Source organism: Equus caballus, chromosome 17 (genome assembly GCF_041296265.1).
Source record: "Equus caballus isolate H_3958 breed thoroughbred chromosome 17, TB-T2T, whole genome shotgun sequence".
NCBI lineage: Eukaryota > Metazoa > Chordata > Mammalia > Perissodactyla > Equidae > Equus > Equus caballus.
This window is the reverse complement of record NC_091700.1, coordinates 55,704,602-55,725,417: the sequence shown is the minus strand read 5'-3', so window position 1 is coordinate 55,725,417 and position 20,816 is coordinate 55,704,602. Positions and strand designations below refer to the sequence as shown.

Here is a 20,816-nt window from a genome sequence, read left to right as displayed (position 1 = left end):
AATGAATAAGTAGGCAATAATAATACCAAGTATTTATATGTACTACTAAATGCCATTCGTTTTTCTAAGAACTTTGCACATATTAACTCACTCGGTCCTCACCACAGCCCTATGAGATAGTGATAGTATTATTATTCCCATTTTATAGGTGAGGAAATTGTGGTACCAGGGAGGTGAAGGCATTTGCCCACAGGCATGACACTACCAAGTGTAGGAGCTAGAAATTGACCCCAGGTTGTCTGGTTCAACTGCTATGCTTATGACTGTTACTGGTTTCAGTTTCATCGTGATTGCAACTACTGAACTAGAGTTTTAAATCGTATTGCATCATCTGAGTAATATAGGTAGGCAAATAGGAAGAAAAATTTCCTTGACGTCAATGCTAAACGAAAAATTTTAAATATATAAATATTTAATTTTTCTGATAATTTTGCCAGAGTTAATTAGAAATCAAATTTAAGATTTTCATCGCTGTACAGTATAGATTGAATTTTTAAGAATGGTTAACTATGAGAGGTAATTTTGGCATCTCGGAGATGTATAATAGTGGCTAAAATTAAACTGAAACATTGGTCTTAAAGATTTTTTTCCCCCTAAGACATTACTTTGTAAATTTCAGAGTACCTTAACTATGATGTACAGCTTTGTGATCAGTGCAAAAGAACAATATGAGAAACTTTCAAAGTTACATGAAAACATGGAAAAGTTATACCAGAGTATAATGCAATACTATGCCATTGATGTGAAGAAGGTGTCCGTGGAAGACTTTTTGACTGACTTGAATAATTTCAGAACCACAGTCATGGTATGTTAAAAATTTAATATGTTTTTAATATAGTATGTATATCTACACTATCTCATCTATTATTTTATTTCATTACTTCATTCCACTCCTGTTGTCTATAGTAAAACCTACCTTTTCTGATGTTGAAAGTTAGCTTAAAAATTTCGGATTTTAAATCTATTGAAAAATGTGTGGTTTGTTCTCTTTTTTGGCCTTCTCAACATTAAGCTATAATCTGAAATTTTGATTGAAAAAGTGACAAATTCTGAAGTTTTTCATAAAGACTCCCCTCCTGGTTGATTAGAGAGCACTTTTATAATACGTTTTTGGCTATGAATTTGTTTCTTTATACTTAAGATCAATTTGTATTTTTGTGGTATAATTTTACCAAATTCCGTGTAGCTCTTATGAAGCTTTTTTTCCCTTGTCTTTTCTTAATGCATTGTACAATAAGCTACCTGCGATTTGCCTTTGAATGGATTTTATATTCCTAGGGTTTCCTTTAGATACTTTAATAGGGAGGTCAGGTCTTTGATGTGGAATCCTTTCATTTAGGCATTAAAAAGATCTTTTGAAAAGTATTAGCTGATTAGATGGGGGGAAAACCACACATGTATTAAAGTGAGAAAGTATTGTTACCTCCCTAGGGAAACCAGCAATACATTTCTACAACGAAAAGTAATGTTATTCTTAATAGATGGGTAAGTCATTTCTGTATTTCAGCGAATGTTTGTGGGGATTAAAAGTTCTGAAGTATAAAGAAAAGGAAGGTTGAATTTAGAGCTCGTTCTTTTAACTCTCAGGAAAACTTTTCTTGCTGAATTTATTGGATTTGGTTACAATCTCTTGGTTATGATTAGATAACCTTTTAATAAAAACTCAGTATTTTTTTTTTCTTAAGATTGGCACCTGAGCTAACATCTGTTGCTAATCTTTTTGTTTTTTCTTCTTCTGCCCAAAGCCGCACAGTATGTAGTTGTATATTCTAGTTGTAGGTCCTTCTAGTTGTGCTATGTGGGACGCCACCTCAGCATGGCTTGATGAGCAGTGATAGGTCCGCGCCCAGGATCTGAACTGGTGAAATCCTGGGCTGCTGAAGCAGAGCTCGCAAACTTAACCACTCAGCCAGGGGGCTGGCCCCCAAAACTGAATATTTTGAAGGGAAGCTAGTCTGCAATTAATACACATTTACTCACAGCTCTGGTGATTTCCTCCACAAATTCAAAGTGATTCTTTAAATTATTTTTTCACTACCAGAAATGAATTTGATTATTAAATACATTTATTGTGTACCTATATGTGTGACGTATAATATATTTTAATTTTTATAATGTTTTATGAGGCAACATGGCTTCGTGGAAGTAGCAAAGACTTTGCCATCTAAGTATGTATTCCACACTAGTTATGTGACTATAAAAACTATTTAACCTTCCTGAGCCTCAGTTTCCATATTTGTTAAAGGGGATGTTAAGTCCTTTCTCATAAGAGTGTTTAAGTATTAAATGAGATAATATGTATTAAGTATTTATCACAGCTCGTGTCATGTGGTAGTTGCTTGATAGATTGTTATGTGGTAAAAAGTTAACTCCATGGGCCTGAGGTACTGAAATCCTGAACATTTCAAAGAAAGTACTGGCCCTTGACTGGATCTCAGGAGATCGCCTATAAGCCCTTGGAATACCCTGCCTGATAAAGGTGTCTTTGTAAATCTGGGCCTTGGGCTAAGCTAGGTAGTTGATGCTAAATACGTGATTTATGGTGAACAATTTTCGTTCACCTCTTAGTTTGCTATTTAATTCCATACTATTCAACTCTGGAAACCAGGTTAACTTCAGTGAGTCAGTATGAAAATATTAGTGATAGATAGGAAACTTTAATGTGTCGAAGGTCTGTTCTGGAAAGCCACATTAATCAATGGGCAAAAATACGTATTTTCTTTTTAAGAAATACTGTTAAAATATATTTACCTTGTTACTTCGTGCACTGGCATTCATGATTCCTGGTCATGAATGAGCAGCAAATTTTACTGTAAATTGGAGGTCCATTTTGTCTCACATGTAAGGAGCTGGAACCACTGTCTTCATTCTACACCTGCCCCCCACTATGGCAGTTTTCCATGGAATGTTTTCTCTCAAGTTCAGGCCACTCTACTTGCTGTTCCCTATGCCTGGAGCACTCCTTCCATATTTTGCCTGGGTGAATTATTGTGCTTAGCCTTCTGATCTCTGCCCAGACTTCACTTTATCTAGTAACAGATGTTCCCATCTACAATGAGTGACATTCTCTAACACAGATGCTGCCAACCAAGGGCCAAGTGCTGCATTCATTCATTTAATCCTTACAACCACCACCAGATGTGGTATGTGTACTATGGTTATTCCTGTTTTACAGATGAGGAAACTGAGGCTTACAGAAATTGTGACTTGTCCATTGTTACACAGCTGGCAAGTGGCTGAACTGAGATTCTAACCCAGGGAGTCTGGCTCCAGAGTCTGTGCCATATGTGGCTGAACTGTATTAATGCCTATTAAATGTAGGAATTACGATTAATAGGACTAACAGGACTAACTTGAAACTTAACTCCCCCAAAATAAAAAATGTGGCTACTTTTATTTTTAATAGTAATTTAGTTTGTGCATAATTTATCTAAAAATATTTGTGTTTTAGGATTGCCCTAGAATTTAAACTTAAGCAGTTAAAGAGTGGCTCACTTTTATTCAAAGCCGTTTACTATACCTTTGACTAACTTATACAATCTCTCACTAGTGTTACTAGGATCTCACAACTAATTTGCATAGATATAACTGTTCAGGTTCTTTTTTTTTTTTTTTTTCCTTCTCTCTGTCTCTCTCTGAGAGCCTTTTTCCAATAACTAAAGAAGGAACATCTGTTCAGTCTGCTGCCTCAAGCCATGTAGGCCAAGAGGGAAAAGTTTCATGATCTTGTAGCCTCCTCTGAGGAACAGCTGTTCGTTGTAACGGCAATTTAACTCACCCCTTTTCTAGTTAGGGATTCTCAACTGGGAATTAATTTGTTGTTGTTTTAACAATCTAGAAAGTATGCTTGTTGGGGATGGTTTCTATTTGGAACTATGATCAACTTCCAAGAAACAGAGATTACGTTTACACTGTAATTTTATTTAGCTTTATTTTTATCACCATCTTCAACAGGACAAAACCAAAACCAGTTGCCACTGATTGAGTTGCTGAGACCCTTTACTCGATGCTTTACATGTGTCATCTCACTTAGTCTTCACAGAGTTTTTGTGAGGTACAGAATGGTACCCATAAGGTGGCTGCAGGGTTGGGAAACTCACTGCCTTTGCAGAGTCACTTCAGAATTGATAGGGGTGAGGATTTGAATGGAGGCTTGCCTGACTACAAAACCTGTCCTTTTTTTTTTAAACATTTTCAAGTACACTGCTGCCCGGAGAGTTTTTAAGAAAAGTCAAAATGTAATTTTTTAAGAATGTTTTTGGTAACTTAGAGGAGATCAGCACAAGACCTACTTTATTTCCTTACTCCTTGGTAGAATAACTTTCTATTTACATTGATGGGCTCAAGATAGAAGAATGTTTGCAGATCTGGTTCTGTTTCAAACATAAAATGCTCTCCTTTAAAATTAGAGACCTATTAATGTAAAGGCTTGTGGCCAGGGTGAGGGTTAAAGCAAGGGGTAGAGAGTCAGCACCTCTCTATGATAGATTTTTATTTCCTATAGGACTCGCACAAAGCTTGAAGGTCAAATTGGAGGTACTAGGTGGAAATGTTTGACCTCACACTACAGGCTGAGTAAATTGGTGGCCTACCAGGCATCAAGCTTCACCAGATGAAGCTCATGCCTTTAGTCTTATAGTGTTGTATAACAATAATCATCGTTTTCCACTTGTGGCTGGTTTTAGATTCATTGTTACACGCCATTGTCAATGTACCTGTTTTTCATAGAGATATGCAGAATTCTAGAGGATAAATTGAGCTCATTATGGAATTTTTCTTGAATCTTGCTAGGACCTCCCTATCCCCCTTTACCTTATTCAACAGCTGTAGTATGTCCATGTTTGTCCTTTGAGTTTAAATCCAGTTCTCGTGTCTCTCTTTGGTCACTGTGGGCTTGAAACATAGTCTGTCCTGGTCCAGCTCCCCATTCATATTCATATTAGAGAATTTTGCTCAAACTGCTTTTACTCACCAAAGCCTGAATTAACATGGTTTCTTCTTTAGCAATCTCATTTCTTATCCTGATCATTGAAAGTTCTTTTGCTGTTCTGTTTCTTTAGCAAGAATTATTAGCACAGTGCAGCGACACTCCGAACTCCTTAGGCAACTTTCGTCTGACACCTCGTTTGTTTTGCTTAACATCTCATCTTAGAGAAGTACTTCCACATTCTGCACTCCTTTGTTATTTGTCCCCTTCTAGATACCATGTTTGAAAACAATTTTTCTGCCAAATTATACTTATTAAGAATATGTTTTCTGTTTTAATTGGAAATACGTAATTGCTGTGTAGACCCTCTGAGTTGACAATTTCATATGTTCCCATATAGAATTGATATGATTACACTTAAAGAAGTCAGGCTTTGGGGTTTGTGTAGCTTTTTTCTAAGCACATGAGCATTTTCTGTTGGGATTTTAAAGTACTGAAAAGGAACTAGACATCCTTTATAAGTAGTTTCTAAGACTGCATATTTGGATACCTTGCTTTAGGGTTAGGATTTCAAGGGCAATAGAAAGCAATCTGCCTTAAAAGGGATTACTGTTGTGCACACAGAAAGTGGGGAGCCTTGTATTGTCTCTTTTTTTCTTTTTTTGTACACTGGGTTTACATATATATGAAAGTGCTGAACTTTGAAGTTTTTATTTTCTAATCCATAAAATCTAGTCTGTTCCTCCCTAAACTTTATTTCCCACAGATTTGCCTCCCATCTGAACTATGTGATGACAAAGAGAAAGGATTTTGTCTGATTTCTTCAAACCTTAAGTGGTTTATGAATTCTGCCTGCAATAAGCTTCATTCTCTTTATTTGTGTGTTTGTTTTTAATAGTGATGATTTGCTGTCCGCCTCACTGTTGGGAAGACAGCAGTGGTTGAGTGCAGGCTCTGACATTAGAGAGTCATTTAACCTTACTGAGCCTCAGTTTCCTATTAATAACAGCATGTGTGTCTTAGGAAGATTACATTTTGAAGATCAAATGACATAATGTACCTATAGCCTCAAAACAAGTTAGCTATCTACAAAGAATAAAAGTATAGTAACTTTCACCTTTCCCATCTCGTTATAAAAAGATTGATATTTTAAGTATTTTATCCCTTTTTAATTTTATGCTTTCCTATAGAATACTTTGAACTAAATAAATAGCTACCTATATTTCATTGATAGTTGTGTCTTTAGATTATTTCTACAATTTTGTTAGAGTTATGTTTCATCCATTTAAGGATTTGTCATTCAGCTATTTTCAGACTTCAAGTTGAATTTTGGTTCCTGCAATTAAAATACACTGTGTAGTGAATAAATATAAAATCAATTATGTCATTTAATCTTCCTGCATGTGTTGATGAAATACAATTTATTAAAGTACTGATTTACCAAACAAAAATGAAATCATCCAATGAAAGGATATTTTTAGTGTAAAATATTTTTCATACAGAGGACAGCCAGAACAAAATTCATTTTGCCAAACCATTTAAATTATAAAAATTTGATGCTTGTCAACTCTAAATGTCATTTCTGATTGCTACTATATAGACCATCTCAGTGACCAACAGAAATTCCAAGGTGCTAAGTATTTTTGGTGTGTTTCTTATATCTTGTAGATTGACTCATATGTTATCAGAGAAAAGAAAATCCTGTAAAAGTCCTATGGCTGGATGTTGAGCCAGCTTATGTAATTATAATAGGAAATATCTTCTAGCCTTGCTTATTTTGGTGAGCTTATGACTTGAAAATCATCTTCACTGGCACCCTTGTTATTTTGAGATCATACTTGGAGATAAAAGCTCGAAACCTAGAGCAACATAACTATTCTAACTATAGGATCTTGTTTTCTTCTTATCCTTTAGTATCTCTTTCTTTAAGGAATTACATCAATTCTAGGTGCTAAATATTTTGGGTTTGCAAACTTGAAAATTAATCCTGATAGGTTCTTCTAATCTTTATTCTTTAGGCTTTTCACAATAAAAACACACCTAGACTAATTGGCTTCATTTTTCTCTTTACTGATAAGATTTATTCTTACTATGCATTGCTCAGTGGGATACTAAATGCGTTTGACTGACAGGTTCTGTGTGATTAAATGTCTGGTGATTTATATTTCCCTTTTGCATTTTAAGTATTTTGTTTGTTCACTGAAATAATATAGCAAAAGGTAAAGACTGGATTATTCTAATATAATAAGATCAATGATTGATAATGGAGGGAAAAGAAATCAACTAAATAACAAACACATAGCAATAAGTATATGAACCTGTGTAATTCAAAAGGCAGCACTAAACTAGGATATCACAAACAAAAAATGAATAAAATGGCATATTCTTTGCACATTGGATATACTGGTCTCTCCACATTCTGAGCAAGAGAAAGAGAGAAGACACTATTAGCTAAAGGCTACTCTTTATATTGTGTTTTAAACATAATCAGGTTCATGTGGAATTTTGTCAGGTTTGAGTTGGGTGTTTTCCTTGAAGAGATGACTAGCAGTAGCTCAAAAAAATGCTGCCCTATCACTAAGCCTACCTTTAAGCACAGTTCTTCCTGGCTGTCATTGTGGGCCAAGCTGTGTCCGTATTTAGCTTCACAATTGGGAGAGAGAAAGAAAATTAATGGAAAATCATGTCCTGCTTTGGGAAAACCTTAAAAATGAACATTTTGTGGCCAGCCCGATGGCCGAGTGGTTAAATCCGCAAGCTCTGCTTTGGCAACCAGGGTTTTCACTGGTTCGGATCCTGGGGGCAGACATGGCACCACTCATCAGGCCACGCTGAAGCAGCATCCCACGTGCCAGAACTAGAAGGACCCACAACTAGAATATACAACTATATACTGGGGGGATTTGGGGAGAAAAAGCAGAAAAAAAAAAAGAAGAAGATTGGCACCTGAGCTAACAACTGTTGCCAATCTTTAAAAAAAAAAATGAACATTATATACTTTATTAAACAAGTTGATGAATAGATTGAAATATCTCATTTATTTGAGAATTTTGCCAAATGTTTGAAGGAGTTGCAAACAGACTCATTGCAAAGTTAATGAAGGGTCAGCCATGTTAATATTTGGTGGGCTAGTAAGTAATTTGTTGTTTCACCTGAGTCTGACTTTACAATAAAGAGCGACTTGAACCTGAAACAGTTTAATCATCAGCCCCTGCACATCCTTTGGGACATTCTCAAAGGATAGTTTTCCATTTTCATATGTTTCACGGTCATAACTAATTCAACTAATTGACAATAACTAATAATAACAACTAATAACTAAGAAATGGTTCAACTAAAAACACCTCATATTGAATGTTAAGGGGATGAATTGTTTGTACCAGTGTATAGTATGTCATGCTCTCCTGTTCTCCTTGATAGCATTTTTTTATTGGATTTCGTAATACCAGAGAAATTAGTTTGATTAATTTTTACTGTCATTCTGGATTCCTTTCTAAAGCATCTACTGTGTAATCCTTGCAGATTGGGGTTTCTAAGAATAAACTTCTTTTCCATGAGGTAGTTATAGCCCATCGTTTATTTTTTGCACCTGGAGGGGAATTTTATATTTAGTAATAAAAGAAAGTAATCTTGATCGAAAACTGACAGGTAGATCACATACGTTTTATATTCTTAAAGACTTTTTTGACAAGTATTAATCATAAAAATATTATTTTCTTTCGTGTTCCAGTAAAGGAATATGTACAGGATGCATTTTTAAGTGTTTTTAAGTTAAAATATTTTCCATTCCTTCCTGAAAATGTAGTCATCAGGAATTTCTAGAGAGCAGTCCCTTAGTGTGGTTGAGCATCGACTCTTCTCAAGGTTGGGTGAACTCCTAGCAAAGCATTTAGTGGGGATGTGTTGGACTCTTTCGTGGTGGTTTACTTTGAGGAAATTAGTCTGTGTTTTCATGGTACCTAACACCCATCCCTCTGGAAAGCATGCAGATTTAAATTCAGTTTGTCTAATCTCATTTTGGCAACTTGAGACAAAAATTGAGTACTTTAGGCAACAAGAAAAGATTTCCGAGTTTAGTGAAAACTGTACTAAAGAGACCCCTGGCTTACATACATTAAATATTCATTAATGTTGAAAGAAATAAAACTGAAAAGACATTTATAAGCTTTTCAACTTTTTTTTTTTCCATATAACAAAATCTCCACTAGTTTTCTAAGTTACGAAAATATACAGGCTATTATCACATGTTGAAAAATGTTTAGTTGGGTAGATGAAACTATTTAAATAGGCTAAGACTCAGAAATAGAGATGAAGTACAATCAAAAAGTCAGGCTCTATGGAAGTCTACTTCTGTTTTATACTCTCATTTTTATATTTTATTACAATATTATCTTAGAGCATAAAATAAGACTAATGTATTTGTCAAGTAGGCCTATTTGGAATATAGTCTATTTCTTAAGGTTTTTTGGGAGAGGAGTAATATGCACATTGATCTTTTTAAATTTTGCTTTTGGGGAAAAAACAAAACAACTATTAATTGTAAGATTGGGCAATGTTTTAAGTTAATTTATCAGGAATGTCTAATTTCAAGTGCAAGCACTACTTGAGGAGAAAAACACAGGATGCTAACTTTCGTTTCTAGAATAAAATCTTATAAAGCATATTAGATTTAGAATTATTAAAATCAATGTTTCTATGTATACATGTAAATTAAATCTGTAAAAGTAAATACCCAGACTTGTGGTCAAGATTACATCTTGCCTTCCATATTTAATTCACCTCTATACCTTCCCTGCCAAGTAATCTAAGCTGTGTTGGATGCATGCTTTAATGGTACTTCCTGTCAACTCAATATACAATCACATTCCAACATCTCTGAATGGAAGGCACTTAGATTCTCATAGGAACTATGATAATTGGCACTCATCCAATATAATAGACACATATGTAATTGATGTAAACTAGAAAATGGGTCTTCCTTGATTCATTGCTGGATAAATAATTGTGTGACGCACTTGACTAATGATATTGTAATACTGAGAATAATATTATAAATTAGTAATAATGAAAGTAATATTAATAATTACTAACATTTATATAGGGCTCACTATGTGCCAGGCACTTCTGTAAGCCATTTACCTTATTAAATTCATTTAATTCTTACAACATTCTCATAAAGTAGGTACTATTTTGCCCATTTCACAGAAGAGGACTTGTAAAGATACAAGTCACACAGCTATTTAGTGCCAGATGGAAATTCAAACAAAGATAATATGACTCCAGGTTTCCTCCTTCTAACCATTATACTGTCTTTCTAATATGCAGTGATAAGCTCAGATCGATTTTTTAAAAAATAATTTCTGAAAGTAGTGAAATATTGTATTTTGAAGACATTCTTGATTGTCAATTTAACAAACTTTTTTTGAGTGCCTACCCAGGACTGATTTTATATGGCTGTCCAATGTTAAATTGTTCACCTTTGGATCCTAAAACACACATGTATAAGGTACCCAGAAAAATATATAGTGTATAAGAACTGCCACATTATACAAAGTACGTAAGAAATAAAGATCTAAGTGTTGGTCAGTCATCTACAAGAACACACTTTTGAGGACTTTGCTTATCACAGTATGGTAGTGGGGGCTCTTAAAGATTCATCCCACCACAATACAACAAACTATTTTAAAACATGGCTGTGTTGTGAGAAGTTAGGGGAGTCTCCAAGGGCAAAAAGGGTTAAAGAGAAAAGAACAAAGCTGAGACTTGTGTGTTGAGTGTAGGTACACAAAGGGGAAAGCTAGGCTTGCCCTGGGATGCCAAGAACAAGACCAGGGCTTAATGCAGGGTGAGCACACTGAAAAAGACGAGCCTAGGACAAAAGCAAATTAAATTTATCTAGGTTAGAAATGATCCCTGATTATTTACAGAAGCAAATTCAAGGCTCTGTGCAGGTGGCCATTACAATTTAGGTCCTTAAGATTCTTGCAAATTAGGTTTAATCAAATAAGAGCACTTAACCCCAGTCAACAACCACATAAAAAAACAAGGGGTTGGGGTAGTGAAATAATCGGGAAGAAAACCAAAACAACAGATAGAAACCCCCAAGACTCCAGATATGGAATAACAATATGTGAAATGTTAAAGGAATTAACAGATGAGATTAAAGAGAGAGAAACAGGAGACTACCAAAGATGCCCAAGCAGATTTGAAAAAGAACCAAACAGAACTTAAGGAAGTGGAAGCATGGTGGTTGAAATTAAACATTAAATGGACTAAAGAGCGGATTATACTCAGCTGAAGAAAGAAATGGTGAATTGAAAATAGATCTAAAGAAATTTTCCAGAATGCAATCCAGAGAGATGGTATGATTAGAAGTATAAAAGACTTGTTAAGGAACTCTTGTACACTGCTAGTGGGAGTGTAAACTGGTGCAGCCTCTATGGAAAGCAGTATGGAGTATCCTCAGAAGATTAAAAATATATCTACCATATGATCCAGTCATCTCACTGCTCACTATTTATCCCAAAGAGCTTGAAAGCACAAATGCGTAAAGATATATGCACTCCTATGTTCATTGCAGCATTATTTACAATAGCGAAGACTTGGAAGCAACCTAGGTGCCCATGAAGGGATGGATGGATAAAGAAGATGTGGTATATATACACAATGGAATGCTACTCAGCCATAAGAAAGGATGAAATCCTGCCATTTGTGACAACATGGATGGACCTTGAAGGTATTATGAGAAGTGAAATGAGTCAGAGGGTGAAAGTCAAATACCGTATGATCTCACTCATAAGTAGAAGATAAAAACAACGACAAACAAACACATAGCAACGGAGATTGGATTGGTGGTTACCATAGAGGAAAGGAGGAGGGGGGAGGGCAAAAAGGGTGATTAAGCTCACATATGAGGGGAGGGACTATAATTAGTTTTGGGGTGGTGAACATGATGTAATCTACACAGAATTCAAAATATATTATGATGTAATCTGAAAGCTATATAATGTTAGAATCTAATGTTACTGCAATTAAAAAAAAATAAAGATCATGAATGGGAAAAAAAAAAACATGGAGGACAGAATGAGAAGACCTACTACTTGTATTATCTAAGTCTCAGAAGGATAGACTCAAAAGAATGAAAGCAAGACAATATTCGAACTGATGGCTGAGAATTTTCCAGATCAAGATTCCACAGAACAGGAAATACAAGCTATACCAAACCAGATTAAATAAAATTTACTTGAAAAAATGTTGTAGTGAAACTATAGAACACTAAAGGCAAAATCTTAAAAGCAGCCGAAGAGAAAAGATAGGACCACCAGTGCAATTACAGTTGGGTAAAGGTGACTTCTCGTCAGCAAAATGTAAGCCAGAAGAAAGGTATCTTCAAATGTTGAGGGAAAAAAACTCTTCTTCCAATTTGGGATACTCAGCAAGAGGTCTTTTTAGAAGAAGGACAAAAATTAAACTATTTGCACCTAGACAGATAATGATAATGTTTTCCATGAACATCCCTCTGTTAAAGGATCTTCTAAAGCAAGGATTAGCTAACTTTTTAACTGGCCAGATGGTAAATATTTGTGGACCATATAGTCTCTGTTGCAGCTACTGAGCTCTGCTGTACCAGTGCAAAAGCAGCCTTACACGGGATGTAAATGAATGGGTGTGGCTATGTTCCAATAAAACTTTACTTACAAAAATAGATGACCGTCCAGTCCAAGGATTGTAGTTTGCTGATCCCAGCTCTAAAGGATGTATCTAATGAAGCAGTAATTATTTCTTTCAAAAAAAATGTTTGCAAGACAAGCAAGCATACCTACCATGAAACTAAATGTAAAGAAACAAAGTATACAATAAAACACTGTGTAGATTGTTTTGTAGAAAAGGGGAGACAGAGCTTAACTATTGGACGGCACTGTTATATAAATTGGAAGAGATGTTTGCATTTCAGGTGTTTTCTGTTCTCTGTTTTGTTCAAAAGGGAGGAAGGGAGGTAAAGATATGAGTGAATGTTAGGCCTTGTTAAGTTGTTAGTTTGTGTGATGAAATTACAATGATAACGAGTAGAAGGATAGATCCTAAACCATAGGGGGAGAAATGGACCAAGAAAGACATACAAAGAAAAAAATGAGCATAGATAAAGGCAAAAAATATAGAAGGAACAATGTAAGGTAGTAGAAACAAATATTTTATAAATCACAAAAAATTTAAAAGACTGTAAGATTGGATAAAAAAAATCTAGCCTTGGGCTGTTTGAAATATACCTATAACCCAAGGATATGGAAAAGTTTGAAGTAACAGAACAGGTAATGAAATACAAGACAAATACAATCAAGTCCCACATACCCATCATCCAGCCCCAACGCATAGAATTTTGCTTCATTGACTCCTATTCTTTATCATATTGAAAATATTAATCAAAAGAAAGAGGAAAACTATTTTAATAACAGTTAAAACAAACTTAAGGGAATATTACTTCACCATGATAAAAAGTTTAACTCAACAGATAGATACAATTAAAAAATGTGCATAATAACATAGCACCAAAATAAACAAGTAAAAATTGATAAACTCTAGAAATAAGTTGACAGATTTAGCATTATATTCCAAAACTTCAACAAAGTTCTCTAACTTATTGATGTCAAGCAGAAAAATATTGTTAAAGACATGGGAGCTTTAAATAATTCAATTAACAGACTTGATTCGGTTAATATACATAAAATCCAGCTCAATAATTAAAGAATATACATTCTTCCCAATTACAAGTGGAACTCTTATCAAATTAATCACGTACTAGAGGCCATGAAAGAAATCCAGGAAACTGATAAATTTCTAAGTTTCAGCTTCATTCATTGACCACAATAACATGAAGTTAGAAATTAAAAAAGGATGAATATTTAAAACCTCTAATTTGAAAATTCTAAAAAAATTCTCATCTGTCAAGGAAGAAATCATAGGAAAAAATTAGACCTGAAGAATATTGAAAATACTCCACATCAGAATTTGCGGGACACAGTAATACTAGCATAAAGAAATTTACACCCTAAGTACTTATATTAAAAAATTAGAAAGACTGAAAATTAACAAGATAAGTATCTGACTTAAGAAGTTATATAATCCTAGAGAAAATAGGAGGGGAAATAAAGGAATAAATGAAGGAAAAAATGACTTAAGAATTTTTAGAAGCCTAAATGTGGCTCTTTTATAAAGATAAGTTAATTAGATAAATTTCTGAAAAGATTACTAAAGAAAAAAATAATATTGAGAATACAGCAAGGACTATAACTACAAATACAAAAGATAGTAAAAAAGAGAAGCAAATAGTGTAAAAATTTGTAGACCAGAATTGGAAGTGTTGATGAAATAGATGACTTCCTAGAAAAAAATTATGTATTGAAACTCATTTAAGAAAGCTTGGATAAGCCTATAACTAATTTTTAATAATGACCTACTTTGAATCTTCCAACAAGTTAAATACTTGGCCCAGAAAGTTTATAGAGGAGTTTTACCAAATTTCAACGAAATAATTATTCCAAACTGAGTGCTAAAAATATATATTATGACCAAATGTTCAAAAAGATAAATTCATGTCCAGAAAAGACATTAAAAGACCCAAGTCAATGGAGAACCACATCACAGTCATAGAGACTCAATATTGTACAGATATCAATTCTCTCTAAGTTAATCTACAAAATCAGAGCAATTCTTTTCAAAAGCCTAATAGGGCTTTTCAAAAATCTTAATAATCTATTTAGTCATTTCTTTCTTGCCTTATCATACATGTATACTAGCTAGTAGTTAAATTCTCATTATTAGGTTAAGAGAGTTCCCTTTGTTCCTAGTTTCCTGCTTAGGGCTAGAATGTTCAACTAGTTTGTTAAATTGTCCCAAATATGAACAAGGGTTGATTTTTATCGAATGTTCTCAATCTATTGAAACTCAATGTGCTGAACTATGTTTATGGATGTTTTAATATTAAACTAGACTTTCATTTCTGGGATAAACTCAACTTGTACTAAAACAGCGCCAAACATCAATTCATATATGACCACTTGAAATCCAGAAGAGGTGGCTTTGCAGCTCAGTAGGGAAAGGATAGACTAGTTGTGAAATAGTTATGAATCAACTCATTTTCCTTATGAAAAAAGTAAATTCAGTTCCTACCTCATACCATTCCAAAATGTTGATTCCAGATAAAGTGCGTACTGAAATGTAGGCAGCATCATTAAAACTTTAAGAAGGAAATATAGGAGAATATCCCTGTCTTTTAATTAGGGAAGGATTTCTTAAATAAGATATAAAAGGTCCAGCAGTAAGAGAAAAGAGACTTTGACGTAAATTGAATAACTTCTGTTTACTGAAAGACAACATAAATAAAGTGACAGTTAAAATCCAGGATATATTTATAAAACATATAAAACTGACAAAAGGTTAGTCTCCAGAATATTTAAAGAACTATAAATCATTAAGAAAATGATTAACAACCTAATGGGAAAATGGGTAAGAGAGATGAACAGGCGTTTCACAGAGTAGGAAATACAAATGTTTTATAAACATGTAAGAAGCTACTTAAACTAATTAGTAACCATAGAAATACAAGTTTAAAACATGATATGATACCATTATATACCTACCAAACAGGTAGAGGACTGATGATAACAGTCTTGGTGAGTATGTAGGCTATGATTAAACACAGATGGTAGGGATGTCCACTGGCACAACCACTCTGAAACATTTTGACATCGTCTAGTAAAGATGAAGATGAACCTCTCCTTTTATTTAACAACTCCATTCATATCCTAGAGAGCAGTGGGTTTCAAACTATTTTGACCATAACCCACGCAATGGGACCCAGCACTCTTATGTGTATGTATTTTTAGAACAGAAACAAAAGCATCAATAATACTTATCCATACTGCTTGTAATTACATTCTGAAATGTTCTGTTCTCTTTACCTAAAGAGTGACTGTCAAGAGTTTCTAAATAGATTTAAGAACCAACTTACCCTTACAACATTTATACACAGGGAGACAGATACAAGATGTTTGTATCTGCATTGTTCATCATAGCCAAAAATTAGAAACAACCTAAATCCTGCTGATAGTGTAAATAATAAAACACAATTTAACATTGTAAGCAACAAAAATGAAGTGCAATTTATCCATAAAAATATGGATGAATCTTAGAAACATAATGTTGAGTGAAAAATAGCAAGTTACAGAAGCTTATAATAAAGATGATGCTGTTTTCAAAATACTCAAAGGTAATGTTTATGATAATAGCCACAATTTACGAAGGATTACACTCTGCTAGACTTTTCTAAATTTTACACACACACGCACACACACGCACACATTTAAATTTACTGGCATTTGGTCATTTTGGTTTCTCTGAGAGAAAATATGTTGTATAATGCTATAATGTATATTTAAACCAGTTGTGGCAAAGTTCTTGTTATTACATTAGTTATATATAAAACATAAATTAGAGATGGGAAATAATTGTGAGCTGATGTATTTTAATTTCTTCCAGAATACACACACACATATATATTTAACACGTCTCTATGTATTTTTTTTTTTTTTTTGAGGAAGATTAGCCCTGAGCTAACTACCGTCAATCCTCCTCTTTTTTCTGAGGAAGACTGGCCCTGAGCTAACATCCATGCCCATCTTCCTCTACTTTATACGTGGGACGCCTACCACAGCATGGCTTGCCAAGCGGTGCCATGTCCGCACCTGGGATCCGAACTGGCGAACCCCGGGCTGCCGAAGCAGAATGCGTGCACTTAACCGCTGTGCCACCGGGCCGGCCCTCTATGTATTTTTGTATGCATACATTTATTAATATTTTTATATAGATATTTTAGAATCTGCTGTCACCAAAAAAGCATGTGAGCCTTAGGAACTCAGGTAACTTATTGATTATGTCTTTGAAATGAACAGTCAAAAATGTGACTGAAATTTTAAACCTGTCTGCAGTCATTCCTGTAGACTTGTGCCCACCGACCTCTCAGACGAGAGCATGGGCTAGGCTGTATCTGGGAAGTCCTGCAAGCACTCAAAGAACTTCTTTCAGCATTGCTTAGCTGAAAGGAGTTGGTGACAGTGCAATTTATTTGCCTATTGACTAAATAGAAAACTATGTCAAAAATAAGATGATTAAAAAAAAGATGTCTTATAGCTGTCTCTATGTGTGGCTCACCCCTAATTTTCCTTTCTGGCTTCGAATTTAGAGTTGAAGTAACAGGCAATTTTATCTAGAATCATGTGGTTCTCTAACTGTTCAGGTTTTGTGTTTTAGGCTACTTCTACTTTTCAGCATTTAGAATGAAAGAAAATCTCAAATTACTGTTTGAACTGGGATGTTAGTTTCAGACTAAATACCTATTTCTATGCTGTCTGTTGGTATTTTTCCGGCTAAAGTTCTTCTCCTAATAGTTATAATGTCAGAATAAGATATGTTTTAAATGAGATAGACTCTTAAATGAAAATCAATAGTGCATTTTCCATAAAACAAAATAGCTTTAAGAACTACTTCAGACGTTATTTTTAAACGTAAACATTATTTTTATAGATCCTAGGAAGTAGTTTTGACTTTTTATTACCCAATGGAATACTTAAAGGGTGTGGCCATTATATCTGGCAGTACGTGGTCTATTACACGTTCTCATTGAAATGCATCTAGTCACTAATGTAGAAAGTTCACATCAGAAAATTTTGTACTTTAATAAATTTTTTGAATAAGGTACGTGATATATTTTTTTATCTGTTGCGATTTCCCCTATTTATTTCCCTCAAGCAAGAAATACAGTTTTGATTCCTGAATGTTTGATTCTTTTCTCTACCACAATCCACTTTTCCTACCCCATCTCCCTTATACATACACACATGGATGCGCATGCACACACACACACACATACTGATATACACACTCATCTTTGAAATCCCACTTATTTTCTACTTTTATGTTGCCTTCTCCTACTTTCCTAACTTATGCTGATTTTTATAGCAGCTGTTGTCTTATGGCTGATATTTGACATATACTGCCATAATATGGAGCAACATGGTAGAAAAAACATAGACTGTAGCTGGCTTTCAAATCTTGCCTCTACCTCTTACTACTTTCATTCTAGTGAACAGGTACTTAACCATTCTGTGCCAGAATAAAGAATGCATTTCAAAGATTAGAGGGATTGCATATTGAAGAATCTATCGTTACAGCTGCTATTTCATAGCTTAGCAATAATAATTAGTGCTAATATAGGTCGTGAACTGTGAAGATCATGAGAATTTACCTTGTTAGCCTGCTAGTTTCATGGATGTTGACAGAGGACACAATGTGCAATCAGAGACAAAGAACAGTTTACTACTCACAGCAATAGCAGTAGCTAGAGTAAACAATTTGGTAGATTCCCGAGCCCAAATTCCCACAGGGCAATGAAGAGGGCCAGTTAATACCTACATGCATAGTGGTTTGTATTACTGTAGGGAAATCCTGAACTGAGAGAACCCAATCTTATTTAAGAGGTAGGGCCCCAACCTGTGCCCCAGTTTATCATACTAGACAGTAAACAAATCCATTTGCTTGAGAAGAGACACTACTTCTATGTTCCAAGACTGCTCATTATACCAATATCCTTGAAAAGATAGTTTGGAACAAAGGTACTTGATTAGCACTTATGTCTTAGAGTGCTTAGTCTTGCAACCTTTTGCTTGAAAATCTCCAATTGTTTCCCAGTCCTCTTAAAATAAAATCCAAACCCTCTATCTTGGCCTAGGAGTTCCTAAGTGATCTGTCCTCAGCGTATGTCCTGACCTCATTTTATACCAGCATACTGGCGCCTTCCCCTCTCTCAAACCCACCTACAGCCTTTGCTGTTTGTTCTTCCCCCAGATTGTCACCTAGCTAGCTCCTTGACATTCAAGATTCGGATTGAATCAGCTCAGCAAGTAAGGCCTTATCTGACCACCTAATGTTAAGTAATTCCCCAGGCATTCTATCACATCGCTCTGTTTTATCTTTTTTTCGTAGAAGTATATCAAACTTTTTTTTATTGTTTATTGTCTGTCTTTGCCTCCTGCCCAACCCTATCACACAGAATGTAAATTTGTTTTAGAGCTATATGTATATGTCTCTCTCTCAAGTCCTTATAATAGTATCATTTACTGCTCAGTCTCTCCCTAAGTACGTATTGAATGAACAGATGGAGGGATGACATAATACTCCTTCTACTTTATGCTTTTTGTTCCTCATTTTTTTCCTTGTACTTTTCCTTTCATTGTTTTGGTCAATAATATTAAACTTTATTATTTGATTTCTAATGAAGAACTTGTATTATCTCTAGGGTTAAAAAAAATAAGACTATTACAATAAAGAAGAAATTAAAGCTCCTCCCAAAATAACATAAGCCACCTACTTGTTGATGTTTAATAATACACTTTTCTGTTGAATCCTATTAGTGATAAACTAGCAGTTAGATAACCTGTTTGGATTCACTGGTACTGAGAATACCATAGTCTCCATAGGAGATTGTAACACGATGCCATGCTGTTTGTTGGCACTTAGAAAAATCCGTGTTTGCCTGCTAATTCCCACTAATGCCACGTGAGAGGCATTTGTTGATCTGTATAAAACTTAGAACACAAGAAATTAACTAATCACATATCTATTGAGATCTTATGGTTCACATGTTATTATTGGTTTTGATGAACAGTCAGAGGGCCTGGTTTTGAAATGCCAAGTATTTCTTTAGTCATCCTTATGACAGTTCTCTCTGTATGAAATTGTAATGACTACTTTATATTACAATTGGTCATTTAACAAAATTTTAGCTCCTTTCTGTCTTCAACTGTCTTTCTTGTACTCAGTAGTTTGCTTAGTGGAGGCGGTATGGGAGACTAATACATTTGCTAGACACTCTTTTGGAAATATGTATAGGAAAACAGTTTTGATTTGTGAATTAAATGCTTTTTTATTTTTAGTTTCTGTCTGCCTTCTCTTAGTTGATTCCACTAAGATGAAGGTGCTTTAAACATAACAGGTAACTAATTTAACAAGGGTTCATGTGCTAATCTTTTAAAAGACTGTGGTATTAATATAAGAAGTAGCTATTATCTAAAAGATATTTAATCACAGTTCTACAGTTTAATAATTTTCCGTTTTCTTTGTGGAATCACTGATTAAAACTGATCGTTTTTAAAAATTTATTTGTAATAGCAAGCAATAAAGGAAAATGTCAAAAAAAGAGAAGCAGAAGAAAGAGAAAAACGTGCCAGAATAGCCAAAGAATTGGCAGAGAAAGAAAGACTTGAACGCCAACAAAAGAAAAAGCGCTTATTAGAAATGAAGACTGGTGAGTACTATCAAATTTGCTCTTTATACTATGTATTAAGTATATCAGTATACTTAAGATATATACTGGTTACTTTATTAGCAGTTTAGTACACTTGGGCAAAAAAGGAAGATATGACCAGTTATTTGTATAGTTAACGTGTAGAACAATTTTTTTTTTTTTTTTTATGAGCTTCCCCCCCTTTAGTTTACTATCCCAGTAGTGTTTTCATTCTGACATGGTCGTAGGTGATTTGGGTCCTCTAGCCTACTGTTGCAGTTCCACTGTATTCACATTTCTTTGACTACTGCTTCAATAAGTAATCTGTAATAATTTATGCCAATTAATAAATTAACCACTTCAGGAAACTGTGGGAAATTCTGAAAGACAAGTAACCTGATTTCTTCAACAAAATACTCTTAAGGGGAGGAAAAAAGTAATAGAGGGAAAACGTTGGTTAAAAGAGATTCAAGAAACATATCAATCAATTGCAATAAATGGAAGTTATGTGTGTATTCCAATCCAGACAAATGCCAAAAAGAATGCCAAAAA

At 34.4% G+C, this 20,816-nt stretch overlaps 1 protein-coding gene across 3 annotated transcripts in view; it reads left to right on the top strand.

The window, feature by feature from the left end:
* The window catches only part of DIAPH3 (diaphanous related formin 3), a 484,080-nt gene that overhangs the window by 311,166 nt on the left and 152,098 nt on the right, over positions 1-20,816 (top strand). For all 3 annotated transcript variants that reach the window (XM_070240326.1, XM_070240325.1, XM_070240327.1), the window contains 2 exons: positions 642-805; positions 20,150-20,285. In XM_070240326.1, coding sequence (XP_070096427.1) covers positions 642-805; positions 20,150-20,285 — 300 coding nt within the window. The remainder of the gene's footprint in view (positions 1-641; positions 806-20,149; positions 20,286-20,816) is intronic.